Genomic DNA, 22,647 nt, shown 5'->3' with positions numbered 1-22,647 from the left:
AAACAGCAATTTCAGTGGAACGGATTATCATCATCTAGCGAGGCACCACTGTATTACCTTAATTGGTCCTCCATACAATCTTGTTTAAGACCTGTTTTTGTAGTAATTTTTGTTTGACATTCATAGCTGAATTTTCTAGTAATTCTGTTTGTCATTTTGATAACTTCCATTTGTAAACTGAAAGACAAGCAAAGTTATGTGACTTCTGTGCTCTTGTGCCACCTTAGCCTGAAATTCCAAAGAGATGTTGATGAAAGTCTGTGAACGCACAAAGTGGAGATGAATGATTTAAAAATAGAAACTCCTTAATTGTCTGTTACTTTAATAGGACTTCACTCTCAGTTGCCTCCCTCTGTGCTTTGATTTTTATTCAGCTAAGATTGTATGAATTGATTAATATTGAAAGTTGATTGTTGTTATAATGAATATAGAGGGCAGGATAAATTAGCTAGATTTATGGAATCTTTCCAAAAAAAAAAAAAGTAGGTAGCTAGAGATTACACATGGCTTGATCTTGTCTAGTAGAAACTGAAATATAGCAATGGTTCTCGGACAGTTCTTAGTACTGCTTCCATGGCTGCTGAAATTAAGCACAGAATATCTTATCATACTTTGAGTGTATGCATAAGAGAAAACATATATGCATCCTCCTTTTCCCCCAAACTCTACTGAGTATTGCTGGAAGACCTCATGGGGTTTCAGCATTTTCCTTCATTATAAATGTGTATAAAACACTCCCAGCTACTTGATCTAGTGTATTGTAGGAATGGATCCATCCTCTCAGGACACACAGAACCTGGAGAAGGTATGGAACTGTCATTCCCCCCAAAATTACTTTTCCCAGCTCTGGAGAACTGTCACGATCCCCAGGCAAGGCTCTCTCTCTCTGTAACCATCCTGCCACGCCTCCCCTGCTTATCCTGAGATGGGAGGACTCAGGTAGGAGCAAGTACAGGGTGGTTTGAGTCAGATTGGTTCCCCCCCCCCCAATATACACACCCTGGTTAACATGACTGGATGTGCTCCAGAGTCTCAACAAGAAAAAGGTTCCCAGGTTAGGCATGTAAGGTTAAGCCTTCAACCCTGTAGACCACTCCCATTTAAAAAAATCCAAAAATTCAGGTAGTTAGTCAAGGCTGGGACTGGTTTTAGTACCTCAAACACAATGGCTTGAAAGGTTTTTAGGTTTTTCTTAAAAGAGCTGACTAGGGTGCCCCAGGAGAAAGAAATAGTAAATCACTTCTGAGTATTCTTTACCTGGAAAACCTTGAAAAGGGGTTGCCATAACTCAGAAACAAAGACATTTGTCCTCCTGTAGAACTACCATTCTGAAGGTGGCCTAGGTAGCTAGGCTGACATTTCCCTCCATTTCTTAAGGTAATTAGTGTGGATTTTTAAAAATTAATTCAGTTATGAAGAGCAGCCAGCATGGACTATGGACTCTGTCTTCAAATTCCTTCCCATCCAGCAAGCTGGATGACTTAACCAATTTTTCCCCTTTCATCCTGATCTATGAGTGCAGAGTTGTTATAGGAATGAAATAAGAGGACCTCATTGTAGACACTGCTCCTTACCTAGTTTCTTCAAAGATATAGGTAATATCTACAGCTATTCTTTTATGAAAAGTTAGCAGAGGGGACCCAATGAGAATCCTAGTGTTGCAAGGGGTACAGATTTGCAGACATTAAGAGGCAAAAAATTAAAGTTTCCCTACATCAAATTTTAGGGCCCAGATCAGATCCCCTACCTTATTTGACTGTGGAAGAAGGGAGACTGGATGTAACTGTGAGCCATGCCTTGAAAATAGTATTTTGTTTGACCCTTAGAAGAACGACAGGCTAAGATTATTACAAACAAGTAACATCCCTATAAAAGATGTCTCTCTCTTTTTTATTCATCTGGGGAGTGATTGATGGAAAAGAAAAGGTTAACTTGGCATCATAAGTAAAATGAAATTTTAGGATGGCTCTTTTGATTTAGAGCTGCACCATTTGTCTCTTGAATCACTCTTTCACACGGACAAACAAAGAAGGTGGATGAGCACAGCATCAAGAATGAAAATGCAGAATGTTCTGAATTTAAAAATAAAAGCCAAACAATTCACAGATTTCATATACTTAGATATTTTTTTTGGATCAGAACCAAAGACCACAGAACTCTCAGCCCCCAAGGTTTGTGCTGCAAGATGCTTTAAACAGAAGAAAAAAATGTACATGTGCAAGAGTGCTCATAATGAACAGGCTTTCTTTTTCCTGCACCAGAGAGTGATGTAATAGTGTGTTGTAATAGCAACAAAGTTCACATTTCAATCAATGTATCCTGAATCAATGTATCCTGTTATTTTTCCATTCAATTTTTAATATTTTACAAATTCACACTTAAAACTCAACACTGTGCCACACTTACTTATAGTATTATTCCTCCCCAATTAAAGCCCATCAGTGCTGAATTTAGCTAAATGAAGAAAGTGATAGAATCAACCAGTTACTATGGCCAGTGACTCCTGATGCAGAATACAGTGGATGCTGGTAATAATTTCTGTTTCATTTTCAGAATTGGGAGGCTTTTTGATGGCACGGAACCAATTGTTTTGGACAGCCTCAAGCAACACTACTTCATTGACAGGGATGGTCAAATGTTCAGATATATCTTGAATTTTCTACGAACGTCTAAGCTCCTCATACCAGATGATTTCAAGGTGAAATATTCTTCTTTGTTGTCAACATTTTGTAATTTTTGAAGTATTTCATGAAGATATATTAATGTGAGTGAAAAATCCAAAAGCTTTACATTTCTTGGCATCTTTTGCTTAAAACTTCAGTTGCTTTAGCTATCATGACATCTTTGGATTATTTTACTTTGGCAGGTTTCAAATATGAAAAATCATAAATGAGCAACTTTCTAATATATAATGACTTTGTAAAAATCTGTAGTGAATAAACGCCTAAGCAATTTATGAAATTTTCATCCGAAGTTTGCATGCTTTCAACCACAGGAGTATAACATACAACTTTTTAAAATTCTTGGTTGTTTAGAAGCTTATCAGTGCTACAGTTTGTAAAGCGCAACAGTGCTGCTGTCTTATGCTATTTGAAATCAAATGTTTGTAGGAGTGGAACAAAAGAAAGATACTTGAGCACATAGGGAATGGTCAAGCACTATTAAATATTAATTTTGTATAGAAGAGTTTTGAGGGAGAAATTTGGGGAACTAAATTGATTTCAGTTTAAATAGAGGCTAACATTGTTATGTCATTATCCATACAGTACATTCCCTTATACTTTGATTGTAAGCTAGAAGAAGACTGGGAAGGCAGTGTAGTAAGCAATGTGGAGCATTCCCAGTCAGCAGCTGAGTTGAGTCAGAGAGGAGAACCACACCATTTATCCCTGGTTCTACCATGCATTTCCCTACACATGCACCATCACCGTCAATACTTGTATAAATTCTTAAGTATCCATTTATTTCTACATACATGCATGCATGCATGCACGCACGCACGCACGCACGCGCACACACGCACGCGCACACACACACACACACACACACACACACACACACACATACATACATACATACATACATACATACATACATACATACATACATACATACATACATACATACATACATACATACATACCACCCATCTGGCCAGAGACCACACTGGGCAGTGTAGGGAAGAGAACAAAAACACAATACATGATATATTCTCGAAGGCTTTCACAGTCAATCATAAGATACTAATATTCTGAATTCTTACAGTAACATCATAAAATACTGTATATTGAACAGCAAAACAAAAGAAACAAAAACCAGCTACAATAAATTAACCAGCAGATAAAATTCAAAATTTTGCACTATCAAATGGTTCCAATATTTTTCTTCTCTTATGTGTTTATCATTTGTGATATGGGGCTAAATCTGATTTTGAGCTGCCAATTGCATGTACCTCCCCTCTGTTCCTCCTGCAGCTCTGCCTACCACCCAATGACCAGCTCCAACAACCAGTGTTCCAGACACAATTTCTGGGGTACACACAGAGCAGCAGTGGGAAGGAGGTTCATCCCTCCTCCCATTGCCATCTACCACTAAAGGTCTAGTGTTCAGTCTTGCTCAGGTTTTGACTTTTCACAAAAATCCTATTATGCCCATCAGCATTTATAACAGTTGGTATAAATGTTGTTGGTGAACTATACCATACAAAGAAGTTAGTGTAGGCATTTGCTATTGCATATCAGATTAGTGCACAACACTAATATTTGCATTTACTGCTTTGTAGTCATCACACCCTCTCCACATGCTCCATTTTTTTGGTTTGAGAAAAATCTAGCAGGGGTAAACTCTAAAGGGTTGACATTGAGATCACCTCCCAAGAGGGAACATCTTTCTCCCATGTTGACTGTTCCAATTCAGTGTCAATGGAAGATCTCAGAAAAGCACTTTCCCACACTGATAATCTTCCATCCCGGTCAGACTCCAGGTTACAACTTCCAAGCACTGTAAAGCTAGACATGCACTGGCTTCAGCCTTATTGGCTTCAGTGGTTCCTGGTGAACGAGACATCTCAGCTTCTTCATCAGAATCAAAGTCTCCAATATCACAGCCATCCACAAGGCATGGAGAGAACAAGGCATGGAGAGAACGTACACCTGCTCCTCCACCATCTACACACTCTGAACTGAAGATCTCTAAACCAGTCCTCGGTTTCAAGCAGGGATTCTGTCTTCTTGCTGAATTGCCTAAAGTGCCAAATGCTAAGCATCAACAACACACTCTGAAAACAAAACAAACAAACAAACAAAAACAGGGAAAGCTTCAGAAAAGTATTTCTAACATACAATTGCATTGCAGTCTCCATCCAGATCCAGGCGTCACTAACACGTACAGGAAGAAGACTCCATTACTAACAGCTCTGTCGATTCCAACAACTCTGATGCTGAACTCTCTGATGACTCCAGTATTCATTCATGTCATGGGGGAGGAAAACCATGAAGCCAATCTACTCAGCAGAGAGAAGACCCTGATCTATCCACAGAGGCGTTCAACAACAATTACATTTACTGGGATCACCCAGAAGTGGACTTACCTATAAGTTGCAGCAGCTTATGGACAAGTCGAGGAAATGCAAGAGATTCTTTTTATGGGCATATCTTTGGAGAGACACCTTTACAGTTGGCTGAGGAGATGCCTTTACAGTTCCTGGATTTGGAAGAAATTCTGTCTCTTTCCTCCCGTACCTCTGTTGCATAGAGTCACAGTAAAGGCATGGTCATACAAGGCAAGGTCAGCATAATATTGATAGCTCCTTGGTTGCTGTGCCAGCCCTGGTTTGCCACCTACAGTTAAATGGCGATACATATATTTAATCTTCCAACCCCATACCTGATTAGACAGGACAGAGGCACAGTTTGTCACTCAGATCTGCCTCAGACCAATTGCCTGGAGGATTCACCTGAGTTGAAGGGAATTCTGACTGAAGCAAGAAAACCATTTATCAGATGCAGTTATAGCTCTAAATGGGAAAAAAATGTTTCATTTTGTTATGTCATTACATAGGCCTTACTTGCTTCCTTCTAAACTGCATGCAGTCTTTCATTTTTATTACATCTTAAATAAATGCCACAAAAGTCTGTTTCTTACACTTCTTTTTGAACCAATGACAACCTCCAATCTCAGGAGATTGCCATTGGTTTTCTTACAAAACTTTGTGCTAACCACCTTTCCTCCAGTGCTAACCACCTTTCCTCCAGTTTTGCAAGGATAAAGTAATGTTATTTCCAAATCTCTCCTTCTTACCTAATATGGTTTCCAAGTTTTACCTAAATCTAACTTTGGTATTCCCTTTTCTCCTTCTCTGCTTCTGAGTTGGAACACTTCACACTCTAGATAGCCACAAGGCCCTTTTACATTTCTAGAATGAAGTGTTTTCAGAAGTCCATTAGAATCTTTGTTGGTCATCAAGGGCCAAAGAAGGATCACCATATCACATCTTAAAGACTTTCTAAGTGGATAATTAGCACAGTCACTTTATGTTGCCAGCTAGCAAAGAATCAACTACCCAGTTCCCTGAGAAGGCATTCTGCTAGAGTGGGTGTTGCATCAATGGCATTTCTCAGAAGAATTCAACTGAGGAACATTTACAAGGCAGCAACCTGGTCACAGCCTTTGACGTTCATCAGACATTATAGATGGGCTAGGCATGATGTTTTATTCAGCGGAGTGGAGACCTGCTCTGTGTCGATGTGACATCTCACCAGCTGATAAGTGAGCTTGCCAGTCATGTGTGATTTCACGGAATCATGGAAAAGAACAGGTTGCTTACCTGCAACAGTAGTTCTTTAAAGTGGTTATCTGTGAATTCACACAAGCTACACATCCTCCCCTCAACCTGCTGCACAACTGCTATAGTTTCTAAAATAGTGACAGACTGGGGGAACTGAGGACTGTCCTCATGGCAGTGAGCTTGCACGGAGCAAGCTTTCTTAGGACATGTCCTAAACACTTTTCTAGGCTCATAGGAAATTTGCACAGGTGTAAAGCAAACCCATATGTGTGAATTCACAGATGACCACTCAAAGAACTGCAGTTACATGTAAGCAACCTGTTCTTCACTTGGTCAGTTCACCAGCAAGGTCCACTCCAGTTGTATCACATCAGTATAAAAACTCAATAGGAATTTGACCATTGATACTTGGCAGAGTGCTTTCTTCCCCCTAGTTCAGCTGTATCACCCATTCCAGTCAGGCCGGGCGGCTGAGAGGCCTAACGCCGAGAGAGGTCTGGAGGGAAAAAAACCAAAAAATTAGGCCTTCTCGGCAGTAGTCCCTCGTCTCTGGAACAACTTACCTGTAGAGATCCACCTGGCCCCCTCGCTGAGGGCCTTTAAGACCAATCTGAAGACATGGCAGACAGGCCTTCCCTGGCCTACAGCCATCACCTAGCCTATTTTTCCTTTTCCTTTTCTTTTTCCATCTTAGATTCTGCTGTTAATTTAGGTTTCATTCTTAGTTCATTTATACTTTCATAGTTTATTTTTTATATTTTATGTAAACCACCAAGAGTAGATATGTTCTAGATGGGCGGTGTATAAGTTTAATAAAATAAATAAATAAATATGCCAACAGCCAGAATCCTATTGCTGTTCACTTAAGGTTGGCAGCTAGTCAATTGGCTACAATTAACTTCAGCAAATTACACACATCTTACCAAACACCAGTAGGATTCCAGCAAACATGTAGATAAATATAATTTTAAAGTTAAACCCTAGTTCATTTTAGAATCAGATTTAAGAACTATGCAAAACTCTTTTTAAATTAGTGTTCAAAATTAAATACAGTGGTGCCTCGCTAGACAGTTACCCCGCATGACAGGTTTTTTTCGCTAGACATTGACTTTTTGCGATCGCTGTAGCAATTCACAAAACAGTGATTCCTATGGGGGAATTTCACTGGACAATGTTTGGTCCCTGCTTCGCAAACCAATTTTTGCTTGGCAACGATTTTGACAGCTCCCTCCGTGCTCGCAAAACGGGTGTTTTCAGGACCTAAGCTCTGCAAGACAGCTATTTAAACAGCTGATTGGCGGTTTGCAAAGCGGCTTTCCTATGGCCAATCTTCGCTAGACAACAATGATTCTTCCCCATTGAAACGCATTAAACAGGTTTCAATGCATTCCAATGGGGAAATGCTTTTCGCTAGACAATGATTTTGCTAAACAGCAATTTCAGTGGAATGGATTATCACCGTCTAGCGAGGCACCACTGTACAAGGCTACAATTCCATTTCTAAGAGATTCCTCTCTTCAGCAACCAACTTTTAAAAAGTAGTGCTTTTAACTTGTATTCCTAGCATCAGCTAGGAGTACCATCAGAATTAATGTTTTTTATGTTCTTTCAACCGACACTTTAGCATGATGTGCCTTAAACATGGTAGTTGTTTGCATTCAGATGGAATGAGGGAGAAACCATGAAAAGAGGTGAAGAATTTCAAGAAACTGTGTAATTGTTTTATTCATGTTGCTTAAGGGCCATAATTTTTTAAAGGCTGTGTGTGAGAGAGAGCACTCTTAAAAACCTAGCCCCAGGTTATTTGAAACATCTGGCCCTACTTATCTACTCAGTAGGAAAATCCAAACATGTTTGACTGATGAAATGCACCCTAACTCCAGCCAGAGAGCTAAACCACAGTATTCACAAAATCCTGTAGGACCAAGTTACCCTTCAGAAGCTTTCTTAGGGCACACTATTCTAAATGGCACTTAGTGTCTAAAAATAGCCTATTAGTACATATGTCCACTTGAGAATTGGCATCTGTTTCTCTAATGCCCCTAATGTTTTTTTTTTCCTGGAGGTCAGTCATTTTTTAAAAAGGTCTTGTTGGTCACAGTTCACAGTTTTTTTTTAGATAGTAATGAAACAAACACTCTGATACATGGTGGTGTCAATGTCAATTCATTTTTGATATATAACAAATTTCACTCTTGGAAGAGACCTTGAAGGAAACCCAGCCAAATCGTCTATCACAGGCCGGATTCTTGGTAGGAAGTTTCTGCCTAATAGAGCTTCCTCTTGGAAAATGTCTGGAGAGCAATATTGTGTCCCTTTGAGGCCAGTGAATTCCGTACAAAAGCTTTTTCCTCTTAGGTTTTTTTTTATTTTTCTATGGGTTTTGCTATTACATTTCAAGCGGGCACTCCACCTTCTTTTTAAACTTATATAAGGAACCAAAAATATTCGACTAGAAATGTTTTATCCCATATTTTCAGAGATCTGATCTAAAATTAAATAGGTACTGAACATGAATTTGCCTCCTGTTTGTTGTTTATTGTCTTTTGTGTATATATTTTTAGTACAAAATAAAGGTCTGTACTGTATTATATTATGCGGAACAGCAATAGGTGAAGCCAAATTCAGCTAAGCAGGCAAAGCTTCCATGATTGCTGTTGCATGCATGGAGACTGGAAAAAAGTAGTGGCCAAAATATTATGACAAATAGGAAACTATTCATAAGAATAGCACACCTTTTAAGTTGTCCTGCTCTCTCTTTCAGATGCTGCCATATCCCACAGTTTTTTCTGCATATTTCAGTTTCATGTTTTGATTTGATTTGTTTGGGGGATTTGGGGGGAGATTGTGTTTTTGTTTGTGTGTTTTGTTTTTTAGTTTTTTAAAGAGTAATGTCCCTACTCAGTATCACTGACTGCCTCTGGGAGGGGCAGGAAAATGTATGGAATGATAAATATGCAAATACTGTAACATATTTGCTGCAGATGGGAAAGAAGAAAAAAGGTGAAGAAGTTGCTTTTGAAAATTATATTATTCACTGGAGTTGAAAAGTAATTCATTATTACTGCTTACAAAATTGTAGTAGAAGAACTGGGGAAAAGCTAATTTGTTCCATTACCTGTCTCATTTCTTGTAACGTTTTTATTGCTTTACTTAGAAACAAAAACCCGTACACAGAAAACACAAAACTTCCTGTGAAAAAGTCTCTAAAATGTCTTTAAATTATAACTTTGAAAGTAAGTGGAATATGTTAGCTACTATAGCCACAGGATAACTATTCCTGATAATTGAATTATTTTTGAAATGTAACTTCTTTACATCCTTGGAACCCAAAAGTAATTGATCGTAGACAACCATATGGTTTGTAACACATTACTTCTGAATAGTCACATGACTTGTAACACAGTTCCAAGCTTAGTTCCAAGTTCTCAGAAAAACACAGTACAGCACAGGAGCGCCTATCGTTCAGTAGCCAAAATCTTGTTGCGCAGTTGTGCAAAGCTTTTGGAAGCAAATTGCCCTGTTTAGAAATCTCCAGAAATGTTATATGTTGCAGTGATTCCTAACCTTCGACCCCCAGTTCTTCTACTACAATTCCCAGAAATCCTGGCCAGCATAGCTAGTGGTGAAGGTTCCTAGGAGTTTTAGTCCAAGAACATATTGGGCCCCCAAATTGGAAACCACTGAGCTATTGCATGCTGAGTTGCCCAAGATTTCTTCATTTGTGGCAATTCACTTCTAGAATTTATACCATTTGTGTAACTGCATAGCAGGATTTCATGCAGTGTCATTCCCCCTTAAGCTTTCATTACTTGGAGAAGATTAATTGTTCCTTGCCCTCCTGCTGAAAACAAACAGGGAACCTAATTCTTTTCAGATGTTTTGAACTATAATACTCCTGACTCCTTACTACTGGCCATGCAAACAGGAATTATAGTTCAAAATACATAGATTTTACTTTAAATTAGTGTAAACATAATGGCAGGTAGAGTCTATTCCCTGTTTGCACTGAGAATTATGTGTCTTTCAGGATTACAGTTTGTTATATGAAGAAGCAAAGTATTTTCAGCTTCAGCCCATGCTAGGAGAAATGGAAAGGTGGAAACAAGATCGGGAAACAGGCCGATTTTCAAAATCTTGTGAGTGTTTGGTTGTGCGCGTTGCCCCGGATCTTGGAGAGAGGATTACCTTGAGCGGTGACAAGTCCTTGATAGAAGAGGTTTTCCCAGAAATTGGTGACGTGATGTGCAATTCAGTGAATGCAGGTTGGAATCATGATTCAACACACGTAATCAGATTTCCTTTAAATGGATATTGTCATCTCAATTCAGTTCAGGTATGTAGTTATCAAGTATGTCAGTTTTGGGTCAGGCTCATGAATGTGTCATATCTAAGTTTGAACAGAACTTGAAAAAGTTAACTTTTACGGGGGACGTAGCTTCTAGAAGACCCCATCCAGCATGGTAAAGCTGTGTCCCAAGAGGTTTTTCCAGGGTCTCAATTTTAAAGACACAAAGAGCATGTTTATGTGATTACGCATCTTGAGAAATAAGGTCCTTGATTACTTGCTTACAGAATTATTGTTATTCATTGTTGTTTTTAATGAATATTGAGAATTTTTAAATGTTTCATTGGAGGACCAATTGTTATTTGTAACACTAGATCTAGTTGCATGCATTACACCTATTCAGTTGATATCTGGGCACACAGATGCTTCTGAGACTGTAGCATCTTCCTGAGTTCTTGAATGTACTGAGATCATCTGCCTCATGCTGCTGCTGATATTTCCATGTTATGACATATAGACTGAAATCCTATTGCACAGCTACACTAGCATAATTTGATGTTACACAAGCAGTAGAGCTAATCACACCAGTGCAGAAATGCTGTTCACAAAGCACTTCCACAGGAGAATTGTGCAGTCCTTACTGCTTGGGTTTAATGCCTTGCAAATTTGCATAGGCATAACTTTCCATTAGACAAAGACAAACAAGATTCCACCAGTAAGGGCTCATGTGCCATTATCTAAATGAATTGACTTAATGGAAATTTTTTTTATAAAAACCTGAAAGATACAGTTAAATAGCTGGTAGGGACAGAGAGATAGAAAGCTAAACATTTGTACCACTTCCTGTGAAGTTTTCTGTAAATCAGAAGTTAGGAACTGTCCAGATGTTTTAACTACTCCACGCATCCAAACCATCATGGGCAATAAATATGGATTATGGGGCTTGTAGTCCAGAACAACTGCCTATCTCTGCTTTAAATTTTCCCCGCTCCTGGATGTCTTGTATAAGACCCAGTTTGAATAATAGTCCTGTGCTGAGCCATTTCACAATTTAAACCATCTACATATTGTACTTGATTGAAATAAGAGGACTATCACCAGTTTATAATTATATGCTACAATGAACCAAAGATATTTTCGTGAAGCATAAGTAAGAATCTGTACATGGGTAACTAAAAAAGTATATTTACAGTATTTTGTAGACTATTTTTTTAAAAAGGTCTGTTCACTGTGTAGTCGAGTAAAGATGATTTCCATTTCTTTATCCATTGAACCAAGATATCTGCTGTTGAAAGCATTGAAGTCTAGATTATTTTGAGGCCGGGATTTGACTATGAAAACAGAAATAAAGCACATGAAAGCTATGATTATTTAACAATAAATGGGCATTTAGCATGAAAGGAAGCATTTAGCCGCTGGTAAATTACTATCAGCAAAGTGTGAAAATATTCTGTTAAAAATAAGGTGATAGAATAATCACCCCATGACATTTATGTCATTTTGGAATCCATGGGTTATTTTAGCGTAAGAATAATGACTGTACATTGCTTTGCTTACTGTATTAAGAGAGAAACATTTCCAAGATATACTTTTAATTCTTTTGATGTTTGGTAGATTGCTATTTCTGGTTTTGTTCTGATACAATCTTTCCCTTGCCCTGTTTTGTAGGTACTTGAAAGGTTGCAGCAAAGAGGGTTTGAAATTGTTGGCTCCTGTGGTGGAGGGGTGGACTCTTCTCAGTTCAGTGAATATGTACTTAGGAGGGAACTCAGACGGACATCTCGTTCATCCTCTGTCATTCGAATAAAGCAGGAGCCTCTGGACTAAGGACACTTTTCTTCTTATGCAACAACAAAAAGGGGGACTTTTTTCATGTGCAGTTGGGACACCAAAAGAACTCTGGAATGAAAAGTTGAATAAAGACACATTTATATCAAATATAGAGACCATACCTGCATTCATATGGGAACATTTGGAATAGTAATAATAACCTCAAGATGTAAAATATGTATATGTGAAATGTTACAGTTGCAAAAAGAAAAAAAAAACACCCTAAAAAGGTAGGAGATGTTGGTGCTGTGATGGCCATTAAGTGTCCTAGGCTTTAAGTAGGCCTGATTAACAATAAAGAAGCCAATGCCATTAGGGGAAGGGCATAACTCCATTTTCCATTGCCAAAAAATTGGCAATCTGCTATTCAGTCAGTATACCTTGACTCATATTTGCAGACGTGTGTCTTAGGGGTGACCAGTTGCAACTCCAGAAAACCTCCATCCATAATGTAAGAAAGGTTGTAGGTGGAAATTTTTTACATCGCGTACACAGAAGTCATACACTTTTGTCCCCCTGACAGATGTGAACATTCTAATTCTTTTTCTCATTTTCAAAAGGAACGAGAATTTATTACCAGTTAGTAGATATACTCTGGTTTAAGTCCCGTGTTTTCTTAATTTCTTTTTATTCTTCAAAACTTGGTAATATATGAAGTACGATAAATTCTGTTAATGTGTTCTGTTTTATGCCAACACTAGCCAAAAAATGTAAAATAAAAATTAAAAAAAAAAACAAGGTTAAAACTTGCTTTTACCTTGTTATGTTACGTATTTAATACGCTTATTGGGAGTAAGTGATGTTGAATTCTATGTGCAAAGAAAAGTATGAAGGTATGATGAGGAAGTTAAAGAAAGATGATGAACTTTATTATTAGTCCATAGTGGAAAATTTGTTCTGGTGCACCTTATGGTGATACTTTCTCTTTGTCACTGGTTTTGTATGAATAAATAGTTATTTTTTGAATGATCCCACTGCCAGCCCTGGTTCTTCTTCTTGGTCTCTGTGAATGCACACTGATGGGTTTAACCTGTGCAGAGGTCTCCGGAATATTCTAGAGCTCAAACATATTTTTGCCAGGACCCGCCCCCTTAACACATGTGGTAAGCCCGCCCTGGAGATTACCTCAGTTTCTTTTTGCCACCACTGAGGCCTCATCTTTGGTTGAGCTCTCCGTTTCTGCAATCTGTTCTTTTCCTGATGAAACATTTAAAATTGTATCATTGTTATTTAGAATAGATTCTCTTCATTCTTCTTTGTGAGATTTCAAATTTTTTTTCCTTCTACCATTCCCCTGCCCCCTCCCTTTCCCTTCCCACCATATATGGCCCCTCACAAGGCCATTTAAGAGGTGGACATAGGACACGAATAAGTTACCTGTGTCTGACATCCACGGTTCTTGCCTATTTTGTCTGGGAGAATTGCATCAACTGGCCTCCTGCTCCCATTGTAAAAATTTCACTAAGCAAGCCATCAAACTCCACCAACAATGCCTCAAATCGTTTTTATGGGAGCAATCTCTTTGTCCCCCATCCAAGATGGATGAGACACAGGGTCTCACAACCTCTGAAGATGCCGGCCACAGAGACTGGCAAAACGTTAGGAAGAACAACCTTCAGGACATGGCCAAAGAGCCCGAAAAACCCACAACAACCATTAGATCCCGGCCATGAAAGCCTTCGCGAATACAACTCCCAGTTTTCTTGACTCTGCCCCTCCTGTCCTGTCATAGGCCCCTGCACTGGAGCTCTAAAATGACTGACAGGAGTGATGTGTGGGCTGTCCACCACACCGAGCACATAATTGCTCTAACACCACTCCAAACAATAAAGAGGGAAGGAAGTTGGACATTATCGGCTGTAGAGTTTGCATTCTTGCATCTTTCACCTTACGTGCTGCCAACTATTTAGCAGCAATGGGAGCCTACCATAAGTTCCTCTGGAACAAGGCCCTACCATCACTACAGTCAGCATCTGAGGAGTACATAGCCTCAGGAGGCTATGGCATTGGCGAGACAAGAATGCATCACTGCATACCATATAATAGAAGCAGCCTCCTGACATATGGCCACAGCCATAGCTCTACGCAGATATGCCTGGCTCCGCTCCGCTCAAATATCAGAGGACTCTAGAATGTGTATTGAGGACTTACCTTTTGATGATGTGAGCCTATTTGACAGGAAAATGGATGAAATTCTTGACAACCTACAAAAGATGAGAAAGACAGCACACATATAATACTCAGTTGTATTATCGCCCTCAGAGATATCAGTGGCATCGTCTATAACCTTTCCACCAATACAAATCTTTCCCAGAAAAACGTTACTTACCTCAATGCTCCACATTCCAACCGCGTCAGCATCAGCATCCTCGCCAATCCTTCAGGCGTCCTGATAAAAAGAATAAACAGAATCTTTGACTCGCCTACCGTGATAGTCGTACCGTATCCACTCCTCCCACCACCCGCCTGGCAGTCCATTTTCAATCTTGGGCATGCATAACCACCGATTCATGGGTTCTGTCAACCATATTCACTGGATACGCACTAGAGTTCATTCCCTTTCCCCCACTGCGGACCATCCTAACCCTGCCATCCAGCACCCTCATGCTAGAGATTCAATCTCTCATTTCGGAAGAAGCCATTTAAATCATCAGGCCAAGTGCCTCCGACCCAGGATTCTTCTCTCGCTATTTCCTCGTCCCGAAATGAGACGGCGGTCTATGGCCCATTTGCGACCTCAATTATTTTATCATTCAAAAGTGTTTTCACATGGTGACACTAGAACGTATTCTTCCTCTTCTAAAAGGGAGACTGGTTCTCAGTCATCGACCTGAGCGACGCATACTTCTATATTACCATCAGACAAGATCACTGCAAATTTCTTCGCTTCTCCCTAGGTCACACTACCTATGAATTCAGTGTTCTTCCATTTGGCCTTTCCACAGCACCGCAAGTATTTACGAAATGCATGGCTCCTGTAGCAGCATACTTTCGCACTCTAGGAATCTCAGTGTTACTGTACATTGACGACTGGTTACTCTTAGCTCAGTCACATGCACAAGCGCTGAAGGACATTGCTCTCACCCTCTCTTTACTAGCAGATCTAGGCCCCAAGTCAGTACTAATTCCCTCTCAAAGGGTTGCTTATGTAGGCGCTGTGCTAGACTCATGTCACACAAGAGCCTATATCCCTCGAGAACGTACAATCAAGATACGTACCCTTGTCAACCACTTCCAGCCTCACACGCTCATCATGGCTCATTAAGTACAATGCCTCCTCAGCCTCATCACCTCTACCACATCCGTTATCCAGCACGATTGACTAAAAATACGCTCGCTACAATCATAGTACCTCTCCCTATCCGACCCTCTTCTCAACCCACCCACAATGCTTCTGCATGTCACTCCCGAACTTGCCTCTCAGTTAATTTGGTGGATCACCCCAGCCAACCTCTTTCTTGGCAGACTGTTTACACCTCTCCAATTGACAACTCAAATTACAATGGATGCCAGCCCTGTCAGTTGGGGCGCACATTGAATGATCTGCAAGTTCATGCAACCTGGTCCCCTTATGAGAAAGGTTTGCATATCAACAACCTCAAATTGTTTGTGATTTTCAAAGCATTCCGCGCCTTTAAACCACTCATTGCTGGCACTGCAGTGCAAGTGACCACGGACAACACGACAACACTCTATTACATCAACAAACAGGGAGGTACCTCTTCTGTATCTTGCTGTCCAATTTTGGGAGTGGTGCCTAATGCTCCATATCTTCCCCATAGTGGTGCACATTGCTACACAACAACACCAACTAGCAGACTCTCTCAGCAGACTGAACTCTCAGATGCACGAGTGGTCCCTCAATGGCACTGTATTTTTCCATCTGTGCACCAAATAGGGTCGTACAGACATAGACGTTTTCGCCACAGCAAGCAACACCAAATGTACAGTGGGGTCTCTACTTAAGAACGTCCCTACTTAAGAACAATTCCACTTAAGAACAGCTCCATTTGCTAAATTTTGCTTCTACTTGAGAACAAAAATCCAGATAAGAACAGGAAAAAAAAACTTTCCTGCTCTTTTTTTAACCTTAGGTCATCTTAGGTTAAAAAAAAGTTCTCCCCCTAGTGGTAGAGTACGTATTAACCAGCTTTGCATTAGTTCCTATGGGAACTAATGCTTCAATGTACGAACGCACCTCTACATAAAAAAAAAAAAGCCAGAACAGATTAATTGGTTTTCAGTCCATTGCTTCAAAATTAGCTTCGTCAGAAGTTCTTTTAACACTGTTCCCTGACCTAAGGGGAAAAAAAAGGAAAAAAATCCCCCTCTAGTGGTAGAAGGCAGAATAGCAGCTTCCCATTAGTTTCTATGGACGGAAAAGAGCAGATACGGATTAAATGGTTTTCAATGCATTCCTATGGGAAATGCAGATTCTACATAAGAACTTTTCCACTTGAGAACCACCTTCCAATACGGATTAAGTTCTTAAGTAGAGACCCCACTGTATCCAGTACTTCTCCAGAGCAGGCCTGGGTCAAGGCTCCCTCAACGATGCTCTTATGACAACATAGAATACACATTTCCTCTACCTCTCTCCACCGATTACACTTCTCCTGCGCACCATTGTCAAATTGCGACAGGACCATTCCAGTGCCATTCTGATAGCCCCTTGGTGACCAAGACAAACATGGTTCATGATGCTCAGAGCAATAGCCTCTCACTCCATCCATCTACCCCTCCTCCCACACATTCTCACCCAGCATCAGGAGCAAACTTACCATCCTGACCTACAATCTCTCCATCTCACGCCATAGAGGAGCCACCCTCTTTGAGCACCATCCTCACTCTCATGAGAAAACCTGCCACAGATCAGCTTTATGCTTATAAATGCTCTGCTTTCCAGAAATCCGCTCATCAAAATGATCTCCCTACGGCTCCAACTACCCTTCCCACGGTTTCAGCTTTTCGTTCCTATCTCTTCCATTGTTATCTCTCATTGTTTATGATCAAAATTTATATGTCTGTGATTATAGCCCATCAACCAAAGGACTCAGATTCTGCTTTATTCTTCAGACATCCTACCCTGAAGCAGTTTCTTTGAGGTGTCACCAACCTACATCCATCCCAATCTTCCCCTCCACCACAGTAGCCCCTGCACACTGTTCTCCGTCGCCTCTCATTACCACCTTTTGAGCCTCTTGCCACCTCTTCTGAGCATCTACTCTCCTATAAAATATTATTTCTAGTTGCTGTCACATTGGCCCGTAGGGCATCTGAACTTGCAGCCCTTCGAGTAGACCCTCCGTTCCTGCAATTTCATCTAGATAAGGTCACGATGAGTTCAGACATCTCCTTCCTCCCTAAGGTCGTTTTCAAATTTTATGTCTGTCAGCCTATTGTCCTCCCTACCTTCTTCCCGTCACCAGCAACAGATCTTGAGTGATCTCTCCACCTTCTAGATGTGTGCAGAGCTCTGGCATTTAATGTCAAAAGAACTGCCCCCTTTCGGAAGTCTAAGAGACTGTTTGTTTCTATACATTTGCCACACAGAGGAACACATGTATCTCCTCAAACCATCTCATGATGGATTATTCAAACCATATGCCTCACATATCAGCTTGCTCAAAAGCCTCTGCCTACACAGATTAAGGCTCATTCCACCAGAGCAATAGTCACTTTCACGGCTTTTCTGCGAGGTGTACCTATTCCAGATATTTGCAAGGTTGCTACTTGGTCCACTCTGTTGATATTTGCATCCCATTATCGTTTGGATGTAAGTGCCATGGTAGATGAAGCTTTTGGTTGTGTGATCTTGTCCTCAATCTTGCTGGGATGTCCCTCCACCTGTGAGGTAAGCTTGTTAACCACTCATTAGTATATATTCACAGAGACCACGAAGAAGAAAGAGAGGTTACTTACCTGTAACTCTGGTTCTTTGAGTGGTCATCTGTGAATTCACACTTCTCGCCCGTCCTCCCCTCTGTCCTTCACGTCTGTCTTAATGTGCAGCAGTGGGCTGTTGGGAACTGAAGTAACTGCCAGGACGGGCGGACCTCATGTGTTAAGGGGGTGGGTCCTGGCGAATGCATGTTTGAGCTCTAGAATATTCTGGAGCCCTCTACGCAGGCACAGATTAAACTCATTAGTGTGAATTTACAGATGACCACTCAAAGAACAAGAGTTAAAGGTAAGTAACCTCTCTGTTTGTTTGTTTTTTTGTTTGTTTTATTTTGGTACAGTAATTAAATGCAGATCTATAGAACTGCCTATAACCTCTTCTGATGCTAAATCCATAATAGTGCTACAGGGTGAAAATTCCTGCTGGTGCAGTACCAGTAGATTACACCACTGCACAAGTGACTATGCAAGAGGTTATGCAAAAAGTGATGCTAATCCTTGCATAACCACTTGCAGAATCCTTGCAGGAAAAACTACTGGATGTTGTCTTTATGCTAACTCCAGTGATGCACAAACACTACCTACCTAGCACACTAGGTATTGCACTAATATAATGACTTTACAAATATTGGATATAGATCATAAATCATGTACTGTTTTGCCTAAGTCATGGACAAGAAACTTTTGACTCTCCAGATGTTTTGGTCTTGAACACCTAGCCAGCATGGCCAGTATTCTGTGGGAGTTTTGTCTAAAACACTTGGGGAGGCAAAGTTTCCCCAAGTTATTGTCTTAAAGGAAATAAGAGATTCCAGACAATAAGCGATTGTTTTGGGTTATAATGAGTCTGTATTTAGGGAGTCCTCTAAATTTAATTTCCAGCTTTGTTGAAACAAGGCTCATTATATTTTCTTTACTTCTGCTCTCTGCCTTGCAAGGGGCCTGGATGTTGTTGGTTTTTTTTTTTTTCACTTTTATAGACTGATAAAGAAAGAAAGACTACTATCCATATTTTCAAAGGGGAGAATGACCTTGTTTTTGTCCCAGTGTTGCTTGATGCAACCTGTGAGTTTTTGTGATGGGCAAATCTAATCCAATTAATTGGCAACAAGTTTATCAAATCGGCATCTGAAGGCTAGAATGTATGGCAGACGGGGCTTTTGCAACCACCTTTTTTAATCTACTTTTCCCCCTGCCCCCTCTTTTTTCATATATATCATTTCTGGAGTAGAGTTCTACTTTGAATGTGTGTGTCTTTTTAATAACAGAAAAGCAGAATATAAATAAAGCTGTAGAACTCAAAAGGTAGCACGTTGCTTTATGGTTACTTTATTAGTAGTAGGTTGGCCCTAATAAAGCTCTTACATTATTCCTATTTGGATTTTTTTGGACCAACACAATTGCCTCTAGTTCTTTTTTTACTGTGCTGTTCTAATTCGGTTTGGTTTATCACAACAAGAGATTATAGAGTACAGTCTGTTCGTTTGCTATGTGCACTCAAGTCATTTCTAACTTAAGACAGCCCTGAGTTTTCAAAGTATAGAGTTCAAGGTATGATCTACCAGCACCATGACCCAGTGAGTTTCCATGGGCAAGCAAGTAACTCAAGTCCCATGAGCCCTAGTCTGTCGCTGTATCCATTACACCATATTGTATCTCACAGAATATATTACAGAGTTATGAACTGTTCATGAAATGATGCACAAGAGTCACCCGCCACCCTATCATCCTTCTTCCAAAGTAACTTTTTATATGCAATCTGATGCAACCTCTGACCATATGCTTCACTATTGATCATTCAGATAAAAATGGTACAAGCATTCCATTTCTTTTAGAGACATTGTTGGGGATGAGTTTGAAGTCAGAGCTCTGAGAAAAAAAATAATCTATCTGAAATAATGCTAACTAACTGAGGCTGAATGCATTCTGGGTTTTATAAATACGGGTGGTTAGTTATTTTTCCCAAAGAGTATGTGGCAAGAGAACTTAAGGCTGACTAGGGCAGGTGGCAGAATAAATCCCACCTGTAAATGTTCAGTATATCGAGGACAAAAGTTTAATTTTGACACTGTCCCACAAGTAATATGCGTATAAAATAAAATATAGCCTTGCTTATTGAATATGATACGTATTCCAAATGGCTAAGATGAAAATGCCAGATCAAATGGTGATACTGTTAACATGAAGTTGCACTGAGAAGTTAGACTGAGTAAATTTGTAGCTTCAGATCTGTAAATTTGGACAATAGAATTCTATTGTGTTGCTATATTTGGATCATTGTTAAATGCTTGGGTTTTTTGAATAATGGCAATTAGTCTTAATGGAATAAATGTATGTGCATTTTAATTTTATTTTATTTTGCAATAAGGTAAAATGGAAGGAATAAGAATTCTGGAAAATCCACATTTAAAAAACAATTCTTCAACAAGGAAAAATGCAAACATGTAAAAAAAGAAAAATTTAAGTGCTTTTTCTGTACTTAACACTGAGTGTTACATTCACTGTAATTTAAAAAATAGTATAGACTGAATTTGAAAGCTGAATATGAAAACAGTCTCTTGTTCTAAGTGTAGCATATCTAATGGAAATCAGGAGATTAATACATGGATTTGGAACTGTATAGGGGGTTTTTAAGTAGAGTCACAACACAACTGGTGATGTTAAAAACTATTTTCCCTTTTATAAATACTGCAGATGAATATTATTGTGGTTCTGTGTTGCATTTGGTATCTGGAGCCCCTGCAAGGTCATAAATCATCAGATACTCAGTGGTCTGACCCAGATGCTAATATTGTCCTCTTTTTTAAAAAATTTTGAATAGGCAGATAAACACTTCATTTTATGTTATCCTATGAATTGAATCAAAAATAGTAGTGGTCTGGAAGACTAACGGGCACTGTTCTGTACACCACAGTCATGGAATTCGAGGTGAAGAATTAAAGAAACCAATGTAGGGGAAAACAAAGCATATACTTTAGGTGAGACTAATTAGGTCAGTACAAAGAAGCAAAATGCTTCACAATCTGTCATATGTTATTTATCAAATCAGATGGATAGATATCAGCAATAAATAATACTGAATAAGAAACAATATGGCCAGCAGCTCTTTTTTGCAGGTTAATTAATATTGTGATGCATTGTAGTTGTAATTTAGCTACTTTTAAATATACACGTGCATTTTAATACCATCACTAGGTGCTGTATTTTGCTTGTAAAACTTGGAAAAATGGAAAGGAACATCATCTGCCAAACACTGTGTTTTCTGTCAACATGATTAAGTGGTTGCAAAGGGACTGCTGGGAACATATACTGGAAATGCCATGCAACATGACCTTTCTCAAAATAAAAATGTGGCTTGAGATGGAAATGAAAACAGCATTTAAAGCCAAATGGAGGCATTGTTGGTTATGTTGGTTATCAATGCATTTTTACCAATACAAAGACCTCTTTCTAGTTATTCATAGTGTATTCTTGATTATTTCCTAAAAACACCAGATCACTATTTGTTAGAAACTTTGGAATCCCAGATCTTGTACAGGTTTGTTTCTTCTTGATAACAATTACTTCCTATGCTCCAACCACATTCCAATGTCAAAAACGTGCCCCAAAATTGATAGTGGAGATGTTGGGAAAACACAATGGCAGGGAAGGCAGGCAAAGAGCTACTGCATTGAGTGTATTTACATGACACGGTTTTATACCACAGTAACTCTCCAGTAGAACCCCGGAATTTGTAATTTGTTGAGGTGTTTAGAATTCTTTGCTAGAGAGCTTCAATGTGCTGCTCTGAGTTACAGCAGAGGAAAAGCACCTCACCAAAATACAAGTCCTAAGAATGGCATCGGATGATAAAGTCGTATCAAACTGTTGTTAACTGTGGAGTGAAGGTAAATAAACAAGCAGTTGGGAAATAATGCTTGGGAAATAATGCTGTAAATAAAAGCATTCTTCATAAATTCTGGTTTGTCAGAGTGAACCCATAATTGACATTACCAATGCCAGTGGGCTCAGCAGCACCAGTCATTGAGAAGAGTGTTTTATGCAAAAGGAAAGACAAAAAGACTTTGTACTGGAAATAAATTGAGACAAGAGTGGATGAAGTGAGAAGCCCCTAATTCTAGGATAATTTATTTTAATTATGATGAAATATGCAGGTCCACATTAAGTTGTTGACTAGCATGATAAGTAGAAATTGGAAAGAAATATGTTTTTGTTTTCTCCAGCACTAGAATTTCCTGTTGTGCCGTACATGAGACTGAGAAAAGGAACCAGCATGGCTGAAGCTCTGCCAAAGGGACAGCAGCAGCCATCTTGAATCTTCATGACAATTTAGTTACTGTTG

The 22,647-nt window shown here is 39.5% G+C and overlaps 1 protein-coding gene across 5 annotated transcripts in view; it reads left to right on the top strand.

Moving 5' to 3' along the window:
• Positions 1 to 21,762, top strand: part of KCTD1 (potassium channel tetramerization domain containing 1) — a 110,431-nt gene extending 88,669 nt beyond the window's left edge. For 4 of the 5 annotated variants that reach the window (XM_020785707.3, XM_020785708.3, XM_020785709.3 and 1 more), the window contains exons 3-5: positions 2,554 to 2,698; positions 10,317 to 10,622; positions 12,243 to 13,373. In XM_020785707.3, the coding sequence (XP_020641366.1) occupies positions 2,554 to 2,698; positions 10,317 to 10,622; positions 12,243 to 12,401 (610 nt within the window). In that variant the 3' untranslated portion in view covers positions 12,402 to 13,373. Of the gene's footprint in view, positions 1 to 2,553; positions 2,699 to 10,316; positions 10,623 to 12,242 lie in introns of all 5 variants that reach the window. The other variant, XM_072998877.2, reaches the window with a different exon arrangement.
• Positions 21,763 to 22,647: the final 885 nt, after the last annotated feature.

This window comes from Pogona vitticeps, chromosome 4 (genome assembly GCF_051106095.1).
Source record: "Pogona vitticeps strain Pit_001003342236 chromosome 4, PviZW2.1, whole genome shotgun sequence".
Classification (NCBI taxonomy): Eukaryota; Metazoa; Chordata; class Lepidosauria; order Squamata; family Agamidae; genus Pogona; species Pogona vitticeps.
This window is presented reverse-complemented; position numbering and strand designations above follow the sequence as displayed.